At 40.6% G+C, this 25,707-nt stretch overlaps 1 protein-coding gene and 1 long non-coding RNA gene across 18 annotated transcripts in view; both read left to right on the forward strand.

Moving 5' to 3' along the window:
* The window catches only part of B3GALNT1 (beta-1,3-N-acetylgalactosaminyltransferase 1 (Globoside blood group)), a 33,540-nt gene extending 21,719 nt beyond the window's left edge, over positions 1 to 11,821 (forward strand). For 5 of the 17 annotated variants that reach the window (XM_055569189.1, XM_055569198.1, XM_055569197.1 and 2 more), the window contains 5 exons: positions 1,873 to 1,935; positions 4,917 to 5,040; positions 5,186 to 5,281; positions 6,136 to 6,156; positions 8,918 to 11,821. In XM_055569189.1, the coding sequence (XP_055425164.1) occupies positions 8,991 to 9,986 (996 nt within the window). In that variant the 5' untranslated portion in view covers positions 1,873 to 1,935; positions 4,917 to 5,040; positions 5,186 to 5,281; positions 6,136 to 6,156; positions 8,918 to 8,990 and the 3' untranslated portion in view covers positions 9,987 to 11,821. Of the gene's footprint in view, positions 1 to 1,872; positions 1,936 to 4,895; positions 5,041 to 5,185; positions 5,282 to 6,135; positions 6,157 to 8,917 lie in introns of all 17 variants that reach the window. The other 12 variants (XM_055569199.1, XM_055569186.1, XM_055569187.1 and 9 more) reach the window with 8 other exon arrangements.
* Positions 11,822 to 12,514: 693 nt separating this feature from the next.
* LOC129643950 (uncharacterized) overlaps positions 12,515 to 25,707 on the forward strand; it is a 31,972-nt gene continuing 18,779 nt past the window's right edge. Inside the window, exons 1-2 of the long non-coding RNA XR_008710623.1 lie at positions 12,515 to 13,419; positions 14,424 to 14,599. This is a non-coding gene — a long non-coding RNA (uncharacterized LOC129643950). The remainder of the gene's footprint in view (positions 13,420 to 14,423; positions 14,600 to 25,707) is intronic.

Raw genomic sequence — 25,707 nt, forward strand, 5'->3', positions numbered from 1 at the left:
GAGCTTTTCCTTTTTACTTGAAGCTGTCTGCCTCTCCTGAACCATAGATCACTCTTTGAAAGCAAAACAACAATCAAAATTTACTTGTCTTCTCCCTGGTAGATTTTAAGGAAAGGGTTGATGTTAATGCTGCCTCCTTGAAATTGAAATTGCTGGCATTCAGTTGCAGGCATTTTGGAATTACCACTGTGGTGTTCTGTTTAAGTTTATGGATTAGACAAAGGTTGGGTTTGTGAGAGTTTTGAGCTTCCAGACAGGTTTCTTTTTTTGTTTGTGTTTTTCAAGTTATGTTTTTTTTTTAATATAAATTTATTTATTTTAGTTGGAGGTTAATTACTTTACAATATTGTATTGGTTTTGCCATACATCAGCATGAATCTGCCACAGGTATACACGTGTTCCCCATCCTGAACCCCCCTCCTTCTTCCCTCCCTGTACCATCCCTCTGGGTCATCCCAGTGCACCAGCCCCAAGCAACCAGTATCATGCATCAAACTTGGACTGGCGATTCATTTCATATATGATATTATACATGTTTCAATGCCATTCTCCCAAATCATCCCACCCTCTCCCTCTCCCACAGAGTCCAACAGACTGTTCCATACATCTGTGTCTCTTTTGCTGTCTCGCATACAGGGTTATCATTACCATCTTTCTAAATTCCATATATATGCGTTAGTATACTGTATTGGTGTTTTTCTTTCTGGCTTACTTTACTCTGTATAATAGGCTCCAGTTTCATTCACCTCATTAGAACTGATTCAAATGTATTCTTTTTAATGGCTGAGTAATACTCCATTGTGTATATGTACCACAGCTTTCTTATCCATTCATCTGCTGATGGACATCTAGGTTGCTTCCATGTCCTGGATATATTGTATAATATAATATATTTTATACAATATATAAAATATAATATATTTTATACAATACATATTATATTGTATATATATTATACATTGTATTATATATTGTATATATTATACATTATATATATATGAAAATAATACTATGATCAGACTGGGGCCTGTGTTAAATTGAATTTCAAATTTTAGAGACAGCTTATGTAACCTAATATGATCAGTTTTTTAATTAATGTTTTCATGTGGTCTTGAAAAGAATATTCCTATTCTTTTTAATTGAATGAAAAGTCCTAAATCAAGACTATTAGTAATTTTAATAATGTTATTTGAAACACTCATATCCCTATTTTTTGTCTGCTTGATCTATTAGCCATTTAGAGAGATTTGTTAAAAATTTCCTATTAGGATTATAGATTTTTCCATTTGTACTCAACACTTTTCAGGATTTACTTTATATATTTTGAGCCTATGTTTCTATCTTTATGTAGCTTCATGATTGTTAAATTATCTTTTGGGATGGTTCCTTTTATTAGCAACAAAATCTCCTTGTCTCTCTTTTAAATTTATTTATTTTTAAAATTTGTTTTTGGCTGTGTTTTGTTGCCGTGGGTTTTTCTCTAGTTGTGGTGAGTGGGCCGCTCTCCAGTTGCAGTGTGCAGGCTGCTCATTGTGGGGGCTTCTCTTGTAAAGCACAGGCTCTAGGCTGGAGGGCCTCAGTAGTTGCAGTACCTGGGCTCAGCAGTTGTGGCTCCCATGGTTTTGGAGCACAGACTCAGTAGTGGCTCACAGGTTTAGTTACTCTAAGGCTTGTGGGGTCTTCCTGGACCAGGGGTGGAACTCATGTCCCCTGCATTGGCAGGCAGATTCTTTACCACTGAGCCACCAGGGAGGCCTGCCTTGTCCCTTTTAAAAGCTGCTCATTTAAAATACATGATATTAATAAATAACCACAGCAGATTTCTGATGGGCATTTTCCTCATTTTTTAATTTTTGTGTTGTTTTGTTTTAGGCATGTGTCCTATAAACAGTATACAGCAGAATTTTAAGCCAATCTGAGAGTCTCTGTTTTTCAGTGAGTTTACATTTATATTTACTCTAATGATACATTTGAATTTAGTTTTCCCATTTTCTCTTGTGCTTTTCCATTTGCCATGCATTTTCTCTGCTTTTTTTTTTTTTCCCTCTTCTCCTATCCTCTGTTGAACTATTAGCTTGCTTTGTTTCTTTTATTTCTTAATTTGTGTGGAAATGTATATGTTCCATATCTGTTCTTTCAGTGGTCACTCTGAAGGTTAATATGCATTAAGTGAAACTCTCTTTGCAGCAACCATGTCATTTTTATATAGTATTTTGGATTCACTTTTTAACCATACCAAAAAGTACTTATTGTGCTCTCTCTTTTACTCTGTATATTTGTTAGTTTTCATTATCTTTCAATAATCTCTTTATTTACCTTTGTTTCTTGTATTCCTTTCCTTCCTCCTGAGTTCATTTTTCTTCATACTAAAATACATTCCCTTGATACTTCTTTTAGCTAGAGTTTGTGCACTTTATAAGTCCTAATCTGTTTCAGAATGTTATTTCATCTTCATTTCACCTGAACTCTCTAACATTCACCTGTAAATTATGTACAGTAAAGCCAGTTGGCCCACAGTATAGGATTATTGGGAGTAACTAATAATATTTGTTGAAACACTTTATAAACTGTTTTGTGTGTATATATAATGCTATTATTATTAGCTCATAAACCTCCTGAAAGTGAAAGTGTTAGTCGCTCAGTTGTGTCCGATTTTTTGAGACTTCATGGACTGTAGTCCACCAGGCTCCTCTGTCCATGGAATTCTCCAGGCAAGAATACTGGAGTGGGTTGCCATTCTCTTCTCCAGGGGATCTGCCCAACTCAGGGATCGAACCCAAGTCTCCTGCACTGCAGCGAATTCTTTACCATCTGAGTTATCAGGGAAGCCCAATATATATCCTATTAGAGTTATATTAGAATTACTATGTTTTGAATGGATTTTAAAAAGCATCACTTACTGTATTGATATCATATTTACTAACATAAAAAAGAATAATAACTACTAGAAATACCATGAATTGTACTTCCTCACACCTTGGGAGAAGAGCAGCTGGGATAAGATGAAATTAGGGGTCCTAACTGCCGACTTGAAGAAGGCAATGGCACCCCACTCCAGTACTCTTGCCTGGAAAATCCCATGGACGGAGGAGCCTGGTAGGCTGCAGTCAATGGGGTCGCTAGGAGTCGGACACGACTGAGAGACTTCATTTTCACTTTTCATTTTCATGCATTGGAGAAGGAAATGGCAACCCACTCCAGTGTTCATGCCTGGAGAATCCCAGGGACGGGGGAGCCTGGTGAGCTGCTGTCTCTGGGGTCGCACAGAGTAGGACACGACTGAAGTGACTTAGCAGCAGCAGCAGCAGCAACTGCCAACTTAGAGTTACTATCATTCAGTAGAACTTTGAGACATGCAAGCATGAAGTGCAATGTTTTTACTTTGTTTTTATCTACTTACAATGCACAAAGGGTGTGGAAATTCATATGATAAGAAAAGAAGAGGAAAGAAAGAAATCTTTCCAGAAATCCCACAGAATTGAAACTGTTGACATATTGGAACACATACTTCTAGAACACATATTACTCTGCATGTGTAGCTATATGGATTTATAGAGACTTGCCTTTTCATCTTTCAAAAGTAATCAAATATGATTACTATAAAAGTACTATATATGCAGTTTTGCTACTGCATTTCTCACTTAGTAATTATCAAGGGAATATAAATGAACATCGTTGTATATAGCATTGAATAAATGTATAGGGTCGAGAAGATCTGGAGGAGGGCATGGCAACCCATGCCAGTATTCTTACCTGGAGAATCTCATGGACAGAGGAGCCTGGCAGGCTATAGTCCATAGGGTCGCAAAGAGTTGGACACAATTTAAGCAACATAGCATGCACATACTATTGTATGGATGTGTCATAATTTTATTTAATCCATTCCCTATTGTGAGGCTTTAAAATTATTTTTATTTTATAAAGTATGCACAGTTGCCTGAAAATGTCTTTAAGATAAATTGCTTGCAGTGATATTAGTCAAAGAGCATACACATTCACGTTTTTTCTACATATTTAATTTTTCTCTCCAGAAAGTGTCCAAGAATGTCTCTGTTCCTCACACAAACTGAGTATTGTCATTTTTTCCCTTTAAGTTTCCAGTTTGAGATTTTTATCAATATCTCTGCTTATTATCATTTGAATATCTTACTGAGTGAGTTTGAGTATCTTGTTTTATTGATCTTTTGTAATTATTTTGAAAATTTTCCTTTTGGCCATTTATTCTCTTTTTGCATTTATCCATTGCTTATTAAGCTATGTGGACCTTTTCCTTAATTTGGCTTATAAATTCTTTATTATAAATATCCTGTTTTTTTTTTAATCTTTCAACTTTGTGCTTTTTATTATGTTACTGTTTTTTGTATTTTTGATTTTCAACCTTGTTCAAGAAGTTTTTGAAATTTTTATTTGATCAAAATTTCCTTTATGAGTTCTGGGTTGTTTCCTTACATGGGACAACTGAAAGTTCTTCCCCACTTCAAAATTATTAGAATGTTCACTCATATTTTCTTTTCATGCTCTTACCAGTTTATTTCTCTCCCATTTAGAATCTTTAACCCACTTGGGGTGTTTTTGGTATAAGGAGTGATACATATATCAGTACCTTCCTGTTTTTGACATTGTGTTCTGCTTTTTAAACTTGACTGATGAAAATCAAGGTACATTGCGCATCCTGAATCGTGGCAGGAAGTGAGATGTGCTGTATAGTTTTCAGTTTACTAATGTGTCTTGGGTATTTGTGAGCAGAATTGGAGGTTCAAAGCGGGAAAGAGTGGATTGGGAAGAAGTTGACAGTCTCATGTCTGGGTTACCTTATATGTATGTGTGTGAAAAAGAATTAAAGAGAGGATACAAGCAAAATGTCTCTTAGAAGTTTTGTGTTTCACTTCTTTTAGTGACCCTGAGTTCTTTATCAGGGCAAGTGGAACTGTGGTAGGATGACATGGGACACCAGCTGACGTGAGGACTTAGAGGGTTTGCGTCTTGAATACCAAGTGCCCTTCATGATGAATCCATGAACTTTCTGAATTCTGTGAACTGGTAGGGTTTTCTTTAACTATTTTTTCAGCACATGTTTCACTTTACAAACAAATTGGAATAGGGAAGGGGGTTCCCTTTCCCTCTCTGACCTCTGATCCCCTGACCTATAAGTAAATGCTTGTTACACTTCTTGTATATCTTACAGAAATTGCAAGCGTTATTTTGACTGCTACTTGCTATCAAATGCTCAGTTGGTGAAATTGAAGGTCTTTCACTCAGAAGAGAAAAATCAAGAAAGAAGGTAAGAAATAGAAATCTGTTTATGTCTTTGAAACATACATTTCTTCAAGTTAAGAAGAATTCATCAAGATAATTTCTTTAGGACAATCCCTTTCAACAATAAAAATCAATTTCATGAACATAAACAGGAAGAAACAGATGCCAAGGGTGGAATATGGCTCGTGATAACAGCCTCTGTTTGAGTGTACCTGACACTGGCCAGTGCTTTGCACACACTGTCATTAATTCACACCGTATTGAGATCTTCAGTGCAGAGATGAAGAAACTGGGGCTTCTAGAGAGAAATAACATGCCCCAAGCTTGCCCTGATTGGTAAAGAACAGAGCTGGATTTGGACTCTAGTCTTCACCTTTGGAGCCACCTGTGTTGTGGGTAACCTGAAGTCTGTTCCAGCCAGTCCTGAAAGACCTTCCCCCCACTTTTGGATTAGACCATTCCTTTTCTTTTTTCTGCTATTTTGTTCATAGGCCCATAAGCAATAGATGTAATAACACAGACACAATTTCACATTAGTGAACTATGGCTTGTAGAATGCATATAGGATAACTTTTATAGTAATATTTGCTGTTTTGAATTCTTCCCATCACTGAAGAGTATCTGGGTCTCCATTGCTGTATGTGCATTACTCAGGATCCTTCTATTTGTCCGTAATTTGTTATAATGTGTTAATTCATTAGGATGAGATGTAAAATTGCCATTTGATAACTGTTGTAATTAATGTACAGGCATCAGTGGCTGAGATTAGATGGTGCTCGCCCCCTAGGGTTATGCTGTGTCTAGTGGGCAGGTGGGGGAAAAGAGCAAGAAGATATTAATTTCTTCCATAATTCTCATTCAAGGTCTGTTCTGTTTCAGGTTTCTCTGGGAACTGGATGGGTAAGACTATTAATGGGGAGAAGGAAGGATAGGGGTGGGATGGGCAGACCTATATTTTATCCTTATACAAATAGAAATGTCGTATCAAACAAGTCATTGTTCATTGCACTTCTACTGTAGGTCTCTCTGTCTTGTTCAGTTGTTAACTCATGTCTGACTCTTTGCTCATGGACTGCAGCACACCAGGCTCCTCTCCCTTCCTTCATTATCTTCCAGACTTTGCTCAAATTCATGTCCATTGAGTCGGTAATGCTGTCTAACCATCTCATCCTCTGCCGTCCTCTTTCCTTTTGCCTTCAAATTTTCTCAGCATCAGAGTCTTTCCCAATGAGTCAGCTCTTTGCATCAGGTGGCCTAAGTATTGGAGCTTCAGCTTCAGCATCAGTCCTTCCAGTGAATATTCAGGGTTGATTTCCTTTGAGATGGACTGGCCTGATCTCCTTGCAGTCCAGGGAACTGTGAAGAGTCTTCTCCAGCCCCCATAATTCAAAAGCATCAGTTCTTCAGCACTCAGCCTTTTTTATGGGCCAAATCTTATATCTGTACATGACTACTGGAAAAACCATAGCTTTGACTATACAGACCTTTGTCAGCAAAGTGGTATGTCTACTTTTTAATATGGTGTCTAGGTTTGTTATAGTTTTCCCTCCAAGGAGCAAGCGTTTTTTAATTTCATGGCTTCAGTCACCATCCGCAGTGATTTTGGACCCCAAGAAAATAAAATCTGTCACTGATTTTGCTTTTTCCCTTTCTATTTACTGTGAAGTTATGGGACCGGTTGCCACAATCTTAGTTTTTTTTCATGTTGAGTTTTAAGCAACTATTTTGACGCTTGTCAAAAGAAAAGCATTCTTTGCCAATAAGGTCATAGGATATAAGTAGAAAGGCAAGACACATAAACAAACATTAAACCAAACTAGAGAGTGTGCCGAAGCATTCTACTGTACTATGTGACTTAAAATATAAAAAACATTAGAGATAGGAAAGATTATTGGCCATAAGTAGTTAGGGCAGCTAAGATATGGCCAGATGGAAAGGAAAAGGAGTCTTGAGATCCTGTCATTTTTATATGTATTAAGAGACTGGAGAGGGGCTTCGCCGATAGCTCAGTTGATAAAGAATCAACCTGCAATGCAAGAGATCCCGGTTTGATTCCTGGGTCAGGAAGATCCTCTGGAGAAGGGACAGGCTGCTCACTCCGGTATTCTTGGGCCTCCCTTGTGGCTCAGCTGGTAAACAATCTGGCTGCAATGCTAGAGACCTGGGTTCAATCCCTGGGTTGGGAAGATCCCCTGTAGAAGAGAAAGGCTACCCACTCCAGTATTCTGGCCTGGAGAATTCCATGGGCTGTATAGTCCATGGAGTTGCAGAGTTGGACACGACTGAGCAACTTTCACTTTTACTTTAAACAGACAGAAGAACTGTGTGTCCAAAGACCTAAGGTAAACCCAAGGGTAGAACCCTTGGTAAACCAGTCTTTCTAAGTAATGACATTAATGTATGCCCTCCACAGCAAATTCCGGGTTCCCAGGAGCCCTTCCCCCAGATAACTGTAGGTGAAAGGTCATCATCAAGAAGCTTCCTCAGCCTGCCCTTTGTGTCGGTTGATCTGTCTTATTCTGAAGTCCCTTGGCCCTTGACGTAAACAGTTTGTACTACATTATTGTGGCATGTTTATGTGTTGTTTTGGAATCTGTTCTCCTCCATTCCTTCTTCTTTTGGCCTCCTTAGTGCCTGGTGCAGTCTGTGGATGTAGAAGGTCTAATAACAGTGCATGAATGCCTTTGGACTGAGGCCCATGATCTTGGCACCAGGAAAGCCCTGTGGGGTCCCATATTATAAACCAACTTCATCCTTGAGATCCAAAACAGAGCTGAGCTTGAGACTGTAAATGCACCATGTCTCCTAGCTCTGCTTTCTTGTCTCAGATGGAATTTCTGTGTTAGAGTTCTAAGAGATTCCATCCCATCCTATGCAGGATTTCTGAACAGATTAGAATGGGAAACATATGAAAACTCATACTACAGACAGACCTTTAATTTAAGCACTTGTTGTCCAGACTGATCATTGAGTTTAGCAAGTGAGTTAGAAAGGGGACTGGGGTGGTATTTGAGGCAAGAAAAAGCTATTTTATAGTCTTGTACATTAAAAACTCCAGAGATGGTTATTCTGTTTATGTTTAGAAGACTTGCCTTTCAGAGGAACTGTCTCCACTTTTATCTCATCCCATATCAAGCAGGTCACCAAGAACAATTGTAGCCCTTTTCTTACTCTAGATTTGCTAGAATCACATCAGATCACACAGCTGAGAAAAACCCTTGGTGTGTTAGGACATGTCGCTGATAATATCTCTTCATGTTAATGGTTTTGTTGCTGATATTTCTTTGCAGTAATGATTTTATCCTGGATATCCAGAGGGACAGAAAGAGATGAGTAATGGGGGAGTAGAGTTACAAAATAAATCTACAGTAAAAATAAATTGCTTCTCTACTATTATGAAAAAGAAGTAAAGAATTATTTCAACAGTTATTTATGTCAAGCAGGAAGTATTAATTTTCAAATAATTAAGAATATGTTTTTAACATTGGTCTTGATATAAAATGCTGAAATATACTTTTGGTTGTGGGTATCCATTTGCTTATAGTTAAATGAAGTTAAGTAGACTCAGGTCAGGGTATTTGATTTTGCTTTGATGCATTTGTTTTCCCAGTTCTTTTTCTTTTAAGGAGGTGATCAGGTATCATTTGGAAATGTGTTTCAGGTGATGGCATACTAAGCAGGCCTTTGATAAATCTTCCAGAACCCAAGGCTTGCATGCTTCTGAGCTGCTGTGAATGGCCCCGGCACTCCTGACCACCCTTCCAGCTAGGATGTCACTCAGATCCCTGAAATGGAGCCTTCTGCTGCTGTCGCTGCTGAGTTTCCTGGTGATGTGGTACCTCAGTCTGCCTCACTACAATGTGGTAGAACGTGTGAACTGGATGTACTTCTATGAGTATGAGCCCATTTACAGACAAGACTTCCGCTTCACACTTCGAGAGCATTCAAATTGCTCTCATCAAAACCCATTTCTTGTCATCCTGGTGACCTCACACCCCTCAGATGTGAAAGCCAGGCAGGCCATTAGAGTTACTTGGGGTGAAAAGAAGTCTTGGTGGGGATATGAAGTTCTTACATTTTTCTTATTAGGCCAACAGGCTGAAAAGGAAGACAAAATGTTAGCATTATCCTTAGAGGATGAACACCTCCTTTATGGGGACATAATACGACAGGATTTTTTAGATACATACAATAATCTGACCTTGAAAACCATTATGGCATTTAGGTGGGTAACTGAGTTTTGCCCCAATGCCAGGTATATCATGAAGACAGACACTGATGTTTTCGTCAATACTGGCAATTTAGTGAAGTATCTTTTAAATTTAAACCACTCAGAGAAGTTTTACACAGGTTATCCTCTAATTGATAATTATTCCTATAGAGGATTTTACCAAAAAACCCATATTTCATACCAGGAATATCCCTTCAAGGTGTTCCCACCTTACTGCAGTGGGTTGGGTTATATAATGTCCAGAGATTTGGTGCCGAGAATCTATGAAATGATGAGTCACGTAAAACCCATCAAGTTTGAAGATGTTTATGTTGGGATCTGTTTGAATTTATTAAAAGTGGACATTCATATTCCAGAAGACACCAACCTTTTCTTTTTATATAGGATCCATTTGGATGTCTGTCAGCTCAGACGTGTGATTGCAGCCCATGGCTTTTCTTCCAAGGAAATCATCACATTTTGGCAGGTTATGCTAAGGAACACCACATGTCATTATTAATTTGACATTCTACCCAAAGCCTAGAGAAGGGAGGGATACTTTGTGGAAAGTGTTATTGTTAGACTATGAAATCGCCAATGAAAAACCCATGAGAAGGTCACTGTGTGGCTTACGCAAAGCTGAAACTCATGTAGAGCCTATAGACTGGAGACTGGAGGGTTGTGCTTGGCCTGTGGTTTATTATGACAACAATCAAGTCAAGCCTTTTAAAGGTGATATTCAGAGGAATGAAAATCTTATAAAGGAATGGGAGGGTTTTTTTTAATAAAACTAATAGGACCAAACAGTTTGAACGTGTCATTCCATAGTCTAGAGCTTCTTAAATGGGTTTCATTGAGTTATAAGCTCATTTATCCATAACAACAAAACAGTGTGGAGTATTATTCATTGAGGCATCTAGTCAGTTCAGGGTTTTGTGTGTATCTTACATGGATTACTAGTTTCTTTAAATATACAGTTCTGTGTAAAGAAACTGAAGTTATTTCTGAACAAAGTTTAATCTGTTTTTGGTCATTTGGAAGATATTTCAAGATGTTGCAGTATTAAAGAGTTATTAATTATTATTATTACACTTTATGGATGTTTGAATGTTTTGGTTGTTTCAATACTGCATAAACAGAATAAACTTTTTTTCCAGTTACTTCAGTGATGAATTTATGATGAATAGCTCCATTAATGTATAGTCATTATTGTATATCAATAATCTCTTAGACTTTGATAAATATTTCATCGTGGTAATATAGAGAAGAATTAAAGCAAGAAGATCAAAATTATTGTCTTGTTTTTAAAAAACATAATCCCTGGTATTTTTAGATGTCACTTCATTTGTCTCATTTTTCTGCCTGGAAATTTGGAGTAATATAGAATGCCAGGTAGCATGTTTCCTTTTAGAAAGGACTCTGAAGCCCAAAAAGAACGAACGAACGTGATGGCCAGAATATCATGGAAAGGAGTATTGTATTTCAGTGCTTGAGTTGGAAAGAGAAGACTAATATTTGAGTTGCAGTTAACTGTTCTATGTTTTTTTCATTAACAATCAGTTTGAGAATAAAAAAGAATAAAGAAAAAAGCACTGTTGCTGTTGTTACCAATTTCACATCAAGAGGAAAGACCTACTACGTGGTCTAAAGTCAAGACTTAATTTTCATGTTGTAGAGAAATGCACTGTTTCATAGGAGTGGTGACGTAGGTCACCTTTGACCTACTCGTTGGTCCAAGAAGAGCACTCCTTGCCCCCATATTCTTGGGGCTGTGCAGTTTCCCATTATGCCTGATATGGGACAAGTGACTCTTTCTCTGGATTACATGATGGCAAAAGATCAAATCTGTTGGGAGAAAATATGAACTTGAAAGTATATAGTCAGCTCTTAGAACACTCATACATTTGTAATTTTCCTGTAAAAAAGCTTAATTTGAAATTAGAAGTGTTATAACGTGTGATTCCTTATAACAAGGCTGTTTCCATTTCCCTCATCTCAGACCTGATCCAATCACAATAAAATCATAAAATAAATTAAATATTCTGTGGAATCAATCCATGCCCTTGCTAATTCCCACCCATCTGGGAGTCACTTTCTCTTAAGACACAGGTGGTAGGTTTTTTTTTTTTGTGGTAGGATTAGATTTGATTGAATTTGCGTTGTTTATATTCGTGTTTGGGAAGCTAACTCAAAGAAGTTTTAAAGAGAACTTGTGAAATAAAAGTGTCCCTTCACTTTTAAGACTAAAAAAAGAAGTAAAATGTAAATAATTGCCAAGTTTTAGAAGATTTTTCCTTTTCAACTACAGATTGGTGCTTAAGAAATCTCTAAAAAATTAAATGATTATGAAAAACATTAAGAGGTTGGGTCATTTTTTTTTGTTTTTAACTTCATGTTTGTTTCCAAGTAGTATTAGTCAGCTGTATTATTAAAATCTTGGCCTCTGATGTTTAACCACATCAGCAGCACTTTTTATTTTAACTGACAACAAAGTTCAATACTGGAGCCTAACCTCAGGCTGCTTCTCTTCTACCATCCACAGCCCTGCCATCCCCATGGTTTTACATACTCTCTGTGTCACTCATTTACTTTGCTTGCCCCATAAGCATTGAATGTGGGACCCAAGCATGTTAACTTCTGCCAGATTATCCTGCAAGAACAGATCCCAGAAGTCGTTAACAACCGTGTGTCCTTTTCATTCATACCGCACACCACTGGTTACCTTGCCATGCCGCTGGTTACTGTGTGTGTCTTCTCACCTCAGGGTGTGGTTGAAGGACAGCCCTTGTCTGGAGCATGATATCCTTATCAAGGGAAGGGAAAAAGAGCTGGTGGAAACGCTGGCATCTATATCCACTGACCAAAGCAAATCTCTCGCCAAGGCTAAGTGTCACTGGTGGCTAGGGATGGGGGGATTTAGTCTCACTGGAAATAGTACAAGTCATGTTTTGGCAGCCAGGAGTATTTTGTTCTTTTACAGGATGGGGAAGGGATAGTTGGGTCCAATAATCTGCTTCCCTGGTGGCTCAGATGATAGAGAATCTGCCTACAGTGCAGGAGACCTGGGTTCAATCCCTGGGTTGGGAAGATCCCTAGGAGGAAGGCATGGCAGCCCACTCCAGTATTCTTGCCTGGAGAATCCCATGGACAGAGAAGCCTGGCAGGCTACGTCCATGGGGTCCCAAAGAGTATGACATGACTGAGCGACTAAGCACAGCACAATCTGCCACACCTCGTGTGTGAAAAGGAGAAGGGGCTCAGGGATCTGGAATCTGGAATCTGAGGCCAGCCCCAGTGGACCAGAGGTTTTCTGGCTCACTTGGAGAGGGTGCTTTGAGCCCTTCCCTGAGAGGACTGCCTTTTCACCCTCCTTAATATCCCCCCAGCTCTTGCTTAAGTGATCTTGGCATTATCATGTTCCAATCAACTCGCCAGATGAAGAGCAGCCAGAGTTGAGCTATTTATAACAGTATTTCTGACTGTGAGGTTGGGGATAAAGCTCTCTTCTCTTGGGGTCTGATAGGCAGTTACTTCAGAATATGGAGTGGGAGAGAGAGGCATTGGAAGGGGGCCAGCTTTGAGGCTGGAAGGGTGAATGTAAAATGTAGCAGAACCCCATCTTTGGTGTTCTTTATATCCACTGGGAATTTATCTTAAGCCAACTCCTCTGGATTTTGTGTAAGCCATTAGAACCCTCTCACAGTCTCTATCAGTTCCTATGTGTAGTTAATACAGGACAGATCCTTTAAGGAGTCAAAACACGTGGCCTGTGGTGATGGAGGTGTTGGTAGGAGACAGAAGCAAGCGTGGGAATATGGGCCCTGAGAGGCAAGAGGCAGTTTGAGTGGGCAGTCCCTTGGCAGACCCTATGCCCATGGGAAGAGGCAACTCATGGGTCTTATAAAGTCAAAGGAGGGCCCAACAAGAACGGGTACCATCGCTCTGTATTTAAGGTAAATGACAGGCACAGAACTTGCACTCGGATAGTCTCCCCTCACATCTAACCTTTCTTCCACGTTTGCAAGCCCTTACCCCTCCTTTAGGTTTTCAATGAATAATTTCTACAATGTCCTGTCAACTTAGCCCTTTTCATGCTTTCCTCTCACCTGTGGGAGGAAGGGGGGAGGCCAGTGCTACACATTTTACCCTTCAAGGCCCCCTACACAACACTGTTCCAGATTAAAAACCAAAGTCCCTCATGGTGAATTACATCATTCCTTTAAAAGGTTGCAGCAGCTGCACCCAAGGTTTTAAATCACACTCTTCCCCTTCTCCCTAACATATATAGAAACCACACACAAACAAGCAGAAGAAAACATCAAACTGGTAACAGGAATTGCCTCTCAACAACTTTGCTACCTTTAAAGTACCTTTTATCACTTCATTCTCAACAACAAGGATGAATTATTTTTATAACATAAATGTTTTAACCATATATTAACAAATTTGTTTTTGTGTTGTGCTTAGTTGCTCAGCTGTGTCTGACTCTTTGCAACCCCATAGAGCAAAGGCTATGTAGCCTGCCAGGCTCCTCTGTCCATGGGATTCTCCAGGCAAGAATACTGGAGTGGGTTGCATGCCCTCCTCCAGGGGATCTTCCCAACCCAGGGATCAAACCCAGATCTCCCACATTGTGGGTGGATTCTTTACCGTCTAAGCCACCAGAGAAGCCCATTAACAAATTTAGGAAAAGGCAAAAAAGCAGGGTCAGAAAATGTCATGGTGAAAAGCTGGTGGGGTTCAAGGTCAAAGACTGGGCTTACTGCTGAGCCGCCAGGCCCTTCTGCCCCACCCCCTTTCTCCCACAGCTGAGGCTTGTGAACAAATCCGAACAAATCCAAGGCAGTAGGCTCCCAGGTGAAACCAAGCAACTCTGGGACTTGAATGCACTTGTCTTTTAGTCAAAATTGCTCCTCTCGAGTCAAGACTTACTGAAGCTCAGGTTCTCTGTTTGCAGAAAGAGTTCAGTGAGAGACAAAGTGATAGGAAGAAGTGGATTTATTAAAAGAGATATATAGTCCACAGACAGAGCGTGCTCCGTCTCAAGGCCCCAGGGTCTGGGATCATCTTGGAAAGTGAGAGCGGCCCTGGGAGAAACAGACTGCAAAGACAGAACCCAGACCGTCTCAAAAGGTAAGAGCATCCCTGGAAGTTAGTTTTTGTGGGCTGTGTCATTTCTTACGCTAACTACATTGGGAGGATTATTTCAAGTCTTTGGGAAAGGAGCAGAGATTTTCAGGATTTGGGCCACTGCCCACTTTTTTGACCTTTTATGGTTGGCCTCAGAGATGTTATGGTGTTGGTGGTGTGTTATTTAGCTTGTGCTAATGTATTACAGTGAGTACATAAGGAGGCTTAAGGTCTGTGGGAAGGTGAACCTTCCGCCATCTTGGGCCTAGTGGGTTTTAGCCAGTTTATGCCATATTTTCAAGGGCTGTGTTATTCTTTTAAAGGTTGTGCCCTGCCCGCTTCCCTCCTGTTTCACAGGGACTGTCTACTGGGCTCCTGTGGACTGTTCTGGCCTCATTAAAAAAAAAAAAAGCCTCCTTCTCCCTCATCAGTGGTTCCATCTACACTGTTTGGACCTGCAGCTTCCATGCTGATGCCTGAGGCTAAAGGCCAAGGCAGCAAGCTGAAGCAGCAAGCCTGGGCTGATATTCTTCTAGACTTTGGGGGTGTGTCATAACCAAACCTTGGGATGTAGTGGGTCCAGGGGTCAGTTCCTCACAGCTGAGGGGAACCTGACTAGGGACATGGGAACAGTTTACCTGCTCGGAGTGGGTTGTGCTCATGGTGAGTGGGAAGCTGTAAGAACATAAACATTCCTCTGGGGTAGACAGGAAACGGCTGGTTCATGACTTGGGAGCTCTGGGGCTCCAGTGTGGATTGTGCTGGGGACCAGCACCCAGGCTGCAGGAAGCCCATGGAAATGCAGTGGGCACTCCTCTCTGGTGCTGGTCTACGAGGTAGGACAGTGGGTCTGTGGGGGCAGGGGAACAGGAAGTCAGGGAGGGAGCCCTGAGGAGTCTTTACGCATCTCACCGTGAAGCCGGCTCTTCTCATTTGGGAGAAAAGATGTCAGGGCCTCATTTGTTTGCCTTTCATGGTTTACTCTCTGTGTCATCCGAGGAGGTTTGCTTTATGAACTTGGCACAAAGTAGTTTCAGGGTTTGATGATAATACCATTCACTCTGCCCTCTTCATAAATGAGAAGCCAGAAAATCTCTAGGTTTTGTTAAATTCACAATGAAATGACCAGTGCTCTGGACCCAGGTCTTGCCATTCTTCTGTGCCCCGGGACTGCTGTGATTTCTTTAAAATGGAAATGTCTCAAGGTTTCAGGAAAAGAACTCTTGAGAAACCATAAATGATTAACTTGGTGTTCAAAAGGTCAGGTGATAATCAAACGTGTCTCTTAGGTCAATGACTATGAGGAGGAGGAAAGTAACAACCTCACTTTTGTTATTGACTCTCTTTTTATATGAATCTTTAAAAATTTCTGCACATTTTGTTTCTCTTTCCTTTAGTGAACCTTAACATAAAAATGAAGTAAAATTTTAAAAAGCATCATATATGTAAAAATTAAAATTTTTATTTCTCATTCTTAAATTCAAAAGCAAATGGACAGACAGTTATTATTATGTCTGTTGAACAACCTCCTGGAGAATTTCTGCTTCTGAGAAATGTCTTCTCCACTAACTCCATCTGCATGGTCAGTACAGTGTGACTCAAGCCATGAGGATTCCCCCAGTCCTAAGATCCCAGCTCCCTGGAGACAGCCCAATGATCAGCTTGACATTATTGGGCAATTGCAGTTCCTCTCAAAGAATTTAGAATTAAGACTAAGCAATCTAAGTCTGAGCATTGTCTTCAACTAAGGAGATATAAATCTGGGAAATTTTGACATTTGTTGTTCAGTCACTAAGTCATGTCAGCTCTTTGTGACCCCATGGACTGCAGCATGCCAGGCTTCCCTGTCCTTCACCATCTCCCAGAGTTTGCTCAAACTCATATCCACTGAGTCAATGATGCCATTCAACCATCTCATCCTCCATCGTCCCCTTCTCCTCCTGCCTTCAGTATTTCTCAGCATCAGGGTCTTTTCTAAATGAGTCAGTTCTTCGCATCAGGTGGCCAAAGTATTGTAGTTTCAACTACAGCATCAGCCTTCCAATGAATATTCAGGGTTGATTTCCTTTAGGATTGATTGGTCTGATCTCCTTGCTGTCCAAGGGACTCTCAAGGGCCTTCTCCAGCACCACAGCTCGAAAGCATCAATTCTGGAACACTCAGCCTTCTTTATGGTCCAACTCTCACATCCATACATGACTACTGGAAAAACCATAGCTTTGATTATTCAGACCCTTTTCAGCAAAGTAATGTCTCTATTTTTTGATATACTGTCTAGGTTTGTCATAGCTTTCCTTCCAAGGAGCAAGCATCTTTTTAATTTCATGGCTGCTGTCACCATCCACAGTGATTTTGGAGTCCAAGAAAATAAAGCTATTAAAAAATAATAATAAATTTCATTTTTTTAGAGCAATCTTAGTTTCACAGAAAAACTGAAAAGAAAGTATAGAGATTTCCATATACTCTCTGCCCCCACAGACACACACTCTCGCCCACCAGGAACATTCTCCACCAGAACAGTCCATGTATTACACTGGCTGTCATCACAGGGACACATCGTTATCACGCAAAGCCCACAGTTTACACTGAACTCTTGGTGGATTGTCAGTGAGGCTAAGACTATAATCCCTGGGGAAAGCTCCAGAGCTGAGGTCTTCAGCTAGTGGAAGGGCAGTAGTTTACAGAAACAAAAAAGGCTAACATTCAGATAAGCCCTTTGCCAGGGCCAGTCCCCTTTCCATGCCTGACCTAGGGCAGGGCTGGTGGACCTGCAAACCTCCAGACCTCACATGAGGCAGCAAGGCTTCCTATGGATGCCAACCCCAGGCTGGTGTCTGTACCAGGTGGCTGCTGCTGCTGCTAAGTCGCGTCAGTTGTGTCCGACTCTGTGCGACCCCACAGACTGCAGCCCACCAGGCTCTCCCATCCCAGGTAGGCAGGAGGGCAAAAGGGTAAATTTGACATTTGGAGGTCAACAGCTTCAGGGGTTTGGTTTCAAACTGCAAATGAAGCCCAGCACTGCCCGCTCCCCGCCCCCAACCTCCGCCCTGCGCCTCACACACCAGTCTTCTTCCACCCTGCCCTTTATTTCTCAGGTGCCCGAGGCCCATGTTGGCCCACCTGCCTTCATCTCAGCACTTTACCTGGAGTGTACTTTGCTTTTTCTGGGTCTCTATTTCCTCATCTGTAAAGAGGGATAGTATTAATAATTCTCATTCTCTTCAGAGTCAGATGATGATTTAAAGATGCTTGGGCCATCAACCTGGAGAAGAGAAAGCCTTGTACAGAGAAAACAGCCAGAGTGACTCTGGAAAGTAGGACCAAGATAGTAGGGGGTGTTAGCAGGAAGAGATATTTTAGTGCAGGACCAGAGAAAACCAGAGAGAGAGAAGGCTGCTTCAGGAAAGAGTGAATTCCCAACCTTAAAGGAAGTAAAAGAAGCTGGAGAGTCCTAAGGACGCTGGAAGTGGAGAATAAGCAGGGTCTGGACTTGAAAAGTCTCCTCTGAGAGAAATACCAGTGTCAGCTTTGGAGTCGCACAGACCTGAGTTCAAATCTTAGTGCCACCTCTCACTAGCTGGGTTACCTTCTCTCTCAGCCTCATTTGCCTTAATGCGCCAGGGAGGTAATAAGTGTGTCTGGCTTGTAGTGCTTTTTGTAAGAATTCACTGAAGTAGGAGATGGGATGGAGAACGCAATGGCAACTCACTCCAGTACTCTTGCCTGGAAAATCCCATGGATGGAGGAGCCTGGTAGGCTGCAGTCCATTGGGGTTGCTAAGAGTCAGACACGAAAGAGTGACTTCACTTTCACTTTTCACTTTCATGCATTGGAGAAGGAAATGGCAACCCACTCCGGTGTTCTTGCCTGGAGAATCCCAGGAACGGGGGAACCTGGTGGGCTGCTGTCTATGGGGGTCACACAGAGTCAGACACGACTGAAGTGACTTAGCAGCAGGAGATGGGAAGGACCGCACAAGAAGTAGGTACTCAGTACCTGGGAAATTTCATTAAATCACCATTTGGTTCTAAAGAATGATTGTAAACAGTGGAGGGCACAATGGAGAAGACGTAGCTGCTGCTCCCAGGGCCAGAGTCTAGAAAGATTGCCAGCAGGAAGATAGAGATTGGAAGCAAGTAGTGTGTTCTTTGCAGAGGAACGAGGGAAAAATGAATGGGGAGATATGTATATTGATTTTTTTCCCCCTGAACTCTAATTCTGTTCCATAGCTCTGTAAATCTGCTTTTCAATCACTGCCATACTATCTTGATTACTCTGGCCATATACTAAGGTTTTTATTTTTTTAATTAAAAATTTTTTTTGGCTGTGCTGGGTCTCCGTTACTGTTTGCTCTAGTTGCGGTGAGCAAAGGTTACTCTCTAGTTGTGGTGCTTGGGTTTCTCACTATGGTGGCTTCTCTCATTGTGGAACTGGAGCACGGGCTCCAGGGCACAATGGCTTCAGTAGTTGCTGTGCATGGGCTCAGTAGTTGCGGCTCACTGAGGCTTAGTTGCCCCTTCAGTTCAGTTCAGTCACTCAGCCATGTCCAACTCTTTGCGACCCCATGGAGCAGCATGCCAGGCTTCCCTGTCCATCACCAACTCCTGGAGCTTGTTCAAACTCATGTCCATTGAGTCAGTGATGCCATCCAACCATCTCATCCTGTCATCCCCTTTTCCTCCTGCCTTCAATCTTTCCCAGCATTAGGGTCTTTTCCAATGAGTCAGTTCTTCACATCAGGTGGCCAAAGTATTGGAGTTTCAGCTTCAGGATCAGTCCTTCCAATGAATATTCAGGACTGATTTAGTTGAGGGTTGACTGGTTTGATCTCCTTGCAGTCCAAGGGACTCACAATAGTCTTCTTCAACATTCAAAAGCATCAATTCTTCGGCGCTCAGCTTTCTTTAGAGTCCAACTCTCACATCCATACATGACTACTGGAAAAGCCATAGCTTTGACTAGGCGGACCTTTGTTGGCAAGGTAGTGTCTCTGCTTTTTAATAGGCTGTCTAGGTTGCTCATTGCCCGGAGAATCCCAGGGTCGGTGGAGCCTGGTGGGCTGCTGTCTATGGGGTCACACAGAGTCGGACACTACTGAAGCAACTTAGCAGCAGCAGCAGCATGTTGCTCATAGCTTTTCTCCCAAGGAGCAAGCATCTTTTAATTTCATGGCTGCAGTCACCATCTGCAGTGATTTTGGAGCTCCCCAAAATAGTCTCTCACTGTTTCCTTTGTTTCCCTACCTATTTGCCATGAAGTGATGGGACTGGATGCCATGATCTGGTTACCCCTTGGTATTTTTTATGCTCCTGGTCTTCCCGGACCAGGGTTTGAACTTGTGTCTCTTGCATTGGTAGACAGATACTTAACCACTGGACCACCAGGGAAGTCTGCTAGGTCTTAAGATCTGATAATATAGATCCTCCAACTTTCACAATGTTGTTTTTGGCTATTATATGACCTTTGAATTTTCATGAAAAGTTTGGAATCAGCTTGTCAGTTTCTATGACAGAGTTTTCCAGGCTTTTGATTAGAATTGTATTAAGTATAAAAAATGGGGGGAAAGGATATTTTCATACTATCGAGTCCACCAGTTTATGAATGTGGTCTATCTCTCCATTTATTCAGATTTCCTTTAATTTTTCTCAGCAATATTCTGAAGTTGGTAAAAATGTTACAATCTTGCATATATTTCATTAGATTTATTCCTAAGTATTTTATATATTTTGATGCTATTGTCAATGAAAGTTTTTATAGTGGTACAATTAACATACAATAAAATGTACAGAACTTAAGGGCTCAGTTCAATAACTTTAGACAGTTTTATACATCTGTACAGCCATCACCTAAAACAAGATATAGAACACTTACGTCATCCCAGAAAGGTTTCTAATGCCACTTTCCAATCCCTACTCCTATGCCACCCCCACTATAGAGCAACCATTTCCTGGTCTCTTTCACTATAGATTTAGTCTTGCCTATTTGGGATTTCATATAAATGTATTCATGCAGTGTGTATTATTTGAAGTCTTGGTTCTTTGATTAAACATAATGTGCTTGACATTAATCCATGTTTTGTGTGTCAGAAATTTCTTTCAGTTGTTGAGTATTATTCCTTTACATGAGTGAATGGCAATTTGGCTATCCATATGGGTTGTTTCTAGTTTGCAGAGATTATGAATGACTGCTATAAAGATCTTTGTATTAGATTTTTTGTATATTTATATTTTCATTTCCCTCTGTAAACACCTAGGAATGGAATTGCAGGGTCATAGGGTGCATGCGTGGAGAAGGCAATGGCAATGCACTCCAGTGTTCTTGCCTGGAGAATCCCAGGGACAGAGGAGCCTAGTGGGCTGCCATCTGTGGGGTCACACAGAGTCGGACACGACTGAAGCGACTTAGCAGCGGCAGCAGGGTGCATGCGTGCTTTGGCACTTCAGTCGTGTCTGACTCTGCAACTCCATGGACCATAGCCAGCCGGGCTCCTTTTTTTACAGGATTTTCCCGGCAAGAATACTGGAGTGGGTTGCCATGCCCTCCTCCAAGGGATCTTCCCGACCTAGTCATCGAACCCAAGTCTCCTCCATTGCAGGTGGTTTCTTTTTTTTTTTTTTTTTTTTAAACTTTACAATATTGTATTGGTTTTGCCAAATATCGAAATGAATCTGCCACAGGTATACCTGTGTTCCCCATCCTGAACCCTCCTCCCTCCTCCCTCCCCATACCATCCCTCTGGGTCGTCCCAGTGCACCAGCCCCAAGCATCCAGTATCATGCATCGAACCTAGACTGGCGGATTCTTTACCACTGAGCAACCAGGGTTTTCTATGAGATGCCAAATAGTTCTCAAAAGTGTCTGTACAATTGTGTATTTCTACACAGTTTTTCTTTTATGGTTTATGCTTTTTGTGCCTCACCCAAGAAACCTTTACCTACTCCAAAGTGAGGGAGATCTTCTCCTATGTTTTCTTCCAGAAGTTTTATAGTTTTAGGACTTACATTTAGGTCTATGATCCATCTCCAATTAAAATTTTTATTCAGAGTGAGTGAGAAAGCATTTGAAATTCATTTCCCATGCAAATATCTAGTTTTTAAATATCAGCAGCATTAAAAAAAAAGACTTTCCACATTAGTGAGTGTTTAGTCCATTTTTATTTAATATAATTTTTATGATTGGTTTTAAGTGTACATTCTACTTTGCACCTCTGTGGACCCTTTCTTGCCTTCTTTTGAGTTAAGTGAGTAATCACTAGCTTATCATTTAATTTCCTTGATTGCTGTCTTAGCTATTCATTCTTATTTTTGAAATTAATTTTTTAATTGATTGCTTTAGAGCTAGACTTCTCAACCTTGGTACTATTGACATTTTGAGTCAGATAATTCTTTGTGGGTTGTGCTTTATTTGTATTTTGCTTCATTGTGGTTTGCTGATCTTGCTTGTTTCATACATTGATGTTTTTCATAACTTTGAGAATTCATGGTCACTATTTCTTCAGTTATTTTTCTGTCCCATCCTCACTCTTGACTCTTTCTGGTATTTGAGTAACGTGTAACTTACACTGTTTTATAGTCTCCTACATGTCTTTGTAAAATGTGTTCCATTAATTTTCCTTCAATCTTTTTTCTTCTTTTCTTCAGATCAGGTAATTTGTATTGATCAAATTCACTCACTCCTTCTTTGCCATCTCCAAGTTCTGTTAAGCCAGTTCAGTGAAATTTTCATTCCAGTTTTTTATTTAACTGTACGAGAATTCTTATTTTTAATTTTTCACTTCTCTATTTTATCTATTTTCTTATTAAGACCATAGTGGCCTTCAATTCTTTGATCATATTTATTGTTGCTGCTATAAAATCTACCAAGATCAATATCTAGGCTTCTCCAAGTTGAATACCATCAGCAGCTGTTTTTTTTTTGACTATCGTTCACATTTTCCTGTTTCTTTGCATGTCTAATAGTTTCTCAGGTTTATATTGTACTAGGAAAAGTGAGTGAGATGTTGAAAATCTGTAAATATTCTGGATTCTACTGTTTACCCCTGAAGATTTTTGATGTTTGATTTTTGTTCTAGTAAGTAGTTCAGTTACTATCTAGTCATCTTGATCTTTTTTTAAGTTTTTTTTGATGGAAGTAGCAGGGGGAACATGTTATAGTTTGTCTCAGCAAGTCTGTAAAAGCCTGAGGTGTTGCCAAGACCTTTCAGTTAGTTGTTACTCAGCTTCCCCATTTTCTCTTGTGGATCTTGTCAACACTTGAATTTAGGCTCAGTTAGGTCTGGAGAAGGCAATGGCAACCCACTGCAGTACTCTTGCCTGGAAAATCCCATGGACAGAGGAGCCTGGTAGGCTGCAGTCCATGGGGTCGCTAGGAGTTGGACACGACTGAGCGACTTCCCTTTCACTTTTCACTTTGATGCATTGGAGAAGGAAATGGCAACCCACTCCAGTGTTCTTGCCTGGAGAATTCTAGGGATGGCGGAGCCTGGTGGCCTGCTGTCTATGGTGTCGCACAGAGTCGGACACGACTGAAGCGACTTAGCAGCAGCAGCAGGCTAGATCTGAAATGGGCCTTCTTTGAGAGAGTGGTCCTTACTTCTAATACACAGCCTAAGTGTCTTCACTGGATGTCCCTCCACTCTGTTTTGGCCAGAACTTGATATTCCCCACAACACTCATTTACAGCGTCTCTATTCCACTCTCAGCCCCACAGCAGCCACTTGCAGCTGAGCCTTGGATTCTGGCCCCTGTGCACATCCAGTGATCCCTCAGCTAAGGGCTCATGAGGGGCCCACACGTAGACTTCCAGGGCTCCCCCTCTGTTAAGCTCTCCATAGACTCCAGCCACATCCTTTATCTTCACTTCAGTCTATCTCAGCTTGTACTCCAGGTTACTGTGCCACAGTCAGAAAAGTGTCTGCTCACAGAGAGCTGAGGTGATCATGAACTTGTGACTGCTTCGCCCAAGGATGCTCTCTTGCACTCCCTATAGTCCAGTGTTGCCCAATGTCTGAACACAGTTGCTTAGCACAGTTTATCCAGTTTCACAGTTTACTATTTACTGTGGATGGCCTAGTGCAATACCACTTAACCTGTGAGAGCTGGAAGAGGAAACCCCTGGAGACTCCTTGAAAGTTTTGAGTCTTGAGTGTGAATTGTTCCGGAGGCCTCACTGAATTCCACGAAAGGGAAAGTGTTAGTCGCTCAGTCGTGTCCGACTCTGCGACTGCATGGACTGTAGCCCACCAGGCTCCTCTGTCCATGAAATTCTCCAGGCAAAAATATTGGAGTAGGTTGCCATGCCCTTCTCCAGAGGATCTTCCCAACCTAGGGAAGATCCCAGGTCTCCCTCATTGAGGGCAGATTCTTTAGTGTTTGAGCTACCTGGATTCCATGAGGCACCACTAAAATCCTTAAAGTCCCCTTTCTGCTTAAACTACCAGGATCTGTAGCTGTTAACCTCAAAACTCTGAATAGATTGTCACCACTCTATTTCTAAAAATGGAAGAAAAGAGAGAGAATATAACCAGTCACTGAAGTGAAGGTGGGGTTTTGTAATTCTTGATTCCTATTTCCTTAGATCTGTGGTTGATGTTGGAAATGTCCATAGTTCTTACTCTAATCCAGATAACAAATGCCTGTCCCAGAACCTCTAATCACATCCTTCATATTATGTTAGAAACTTTCTATCCAGAGAAAGGAGTGGAAGACAAGACTTTGCAGACTGCATGTTCTAATCTGGCTATCAAATATTATTTTTAATGAAAAGGATAAAAATAATCCAAAGCCACATTTTTTTTTCCTGCTTTGTTATACCCAATTACAAATTTAGTAATCTGGTGATTAACTTTTATTGTTGTTCTTCCAAGTTTCAGGTGCTGTTCACATCTAAGCATTTCACCTAAACATAGTATTACAGGTGTGCATGGGTGTGTGTATATATTTATTCATCTCTAAATTCCACTGTTCCTTCCTGCATCTTGTGAAAACCTTTGCAGATGGATATTCTCTACTGAACAGTTTTCCCAGAAGTGTGACATGTCATGTTGCTGAAGTTTACATATGTGTATAGCTAATCTAACTTTATCACCTAATACCAGGTATATACTTTGTTATTGTGGTATAAAGCTGGGTGAAAGTTGTGTTAACCCTAAACAATTTTTATTGCATACATTTTTTAAAGTTATCTCATTTTGAGTCAAAGCCAGGCTTATTCCTGTTCCAAATGAAAGCACCCAAATTCTCGATACCTCCTATGCTTCTGTTATGCTTTTATCTTATCCTCAGGCCATGAACTCTTCTTTTTTCTATGTGGAATCCCAACTTAACGGCCACTCCGACCCAGAAGCATTGAGAAATTAGAAAATTCCAGGATAGGCATCAGAATGTAAAATGTGTTTAACCAAAAGAAAAAGAGCAGCAGTCTCATTTGTAAAGTCCAATAGCTTTAATGTGTTTACTCTTGCTTTAATCTGGTCATCAAGGGTGTATTTTTAGCTGTTCATTTGGTATACAACACAGAATCAGTGATTGCATGAACACATTAGTCTCTACAAGGCTAAACCTACCTCTAGCACACATCCAAGGGACCTGAGTGACATCCATGCATCTTCAGTGACCGTGCACTCCCATGTACTCCAAGCTTAGCACCAAACTGACATTTTAGCTTTATTTCAAATGTCTCTTAGAGACAAACATAGACTAGTAGGTATAAAAACCTCTGAAGAGTACCAAGAGCGATGAGGTTTTGCCAAGGTTTTGTTGTGTTTTATGGACAGTTTTCAGGGACTAACTTACCAGAAAGTCTGATGGATTTGAGCAGTCATTTTGATCTGTGATTTAATTATTAAAATACAGTTGGAAGGTTCCTAAAAGGAAACATTGTTGAATATATCCTGCTACCTTTTTATAAACCCATAATATCTTATGATTTTTAAAATAGCAAGAAAACACTGGTGGACAATTTTCCTTGATGTTAAAATGGGTATAGTAAATGCATTTGCAAAGTCCTGTTTCAAACTTCAGCAGGGAACAAGGGCAGAGCTTTTGAGATATACAGTTCATGAAAAATACTTGTCAGTTATGTGAGTTTTTTTTCTTACTCCATCCAACCCT

Source organism: Bubalus kerabau, chromosome 2 (genome assembly GCF_029407905.1).
Source record: "Bubalus kerabau isolate K-KA32 ecotype Philippines breed swamp buffalo chromosome 2, PCC_UOA_SB_1v2, whole genome shotgun sequence".
In the NCBI taxonomy this organism is placed as follows: domain Eukaryota; kingdom Metazoa; phylum Chordata; class Mammalia; order Artiodactyla; family Bovidae; genus Bubalus; species Bubalus kerabau.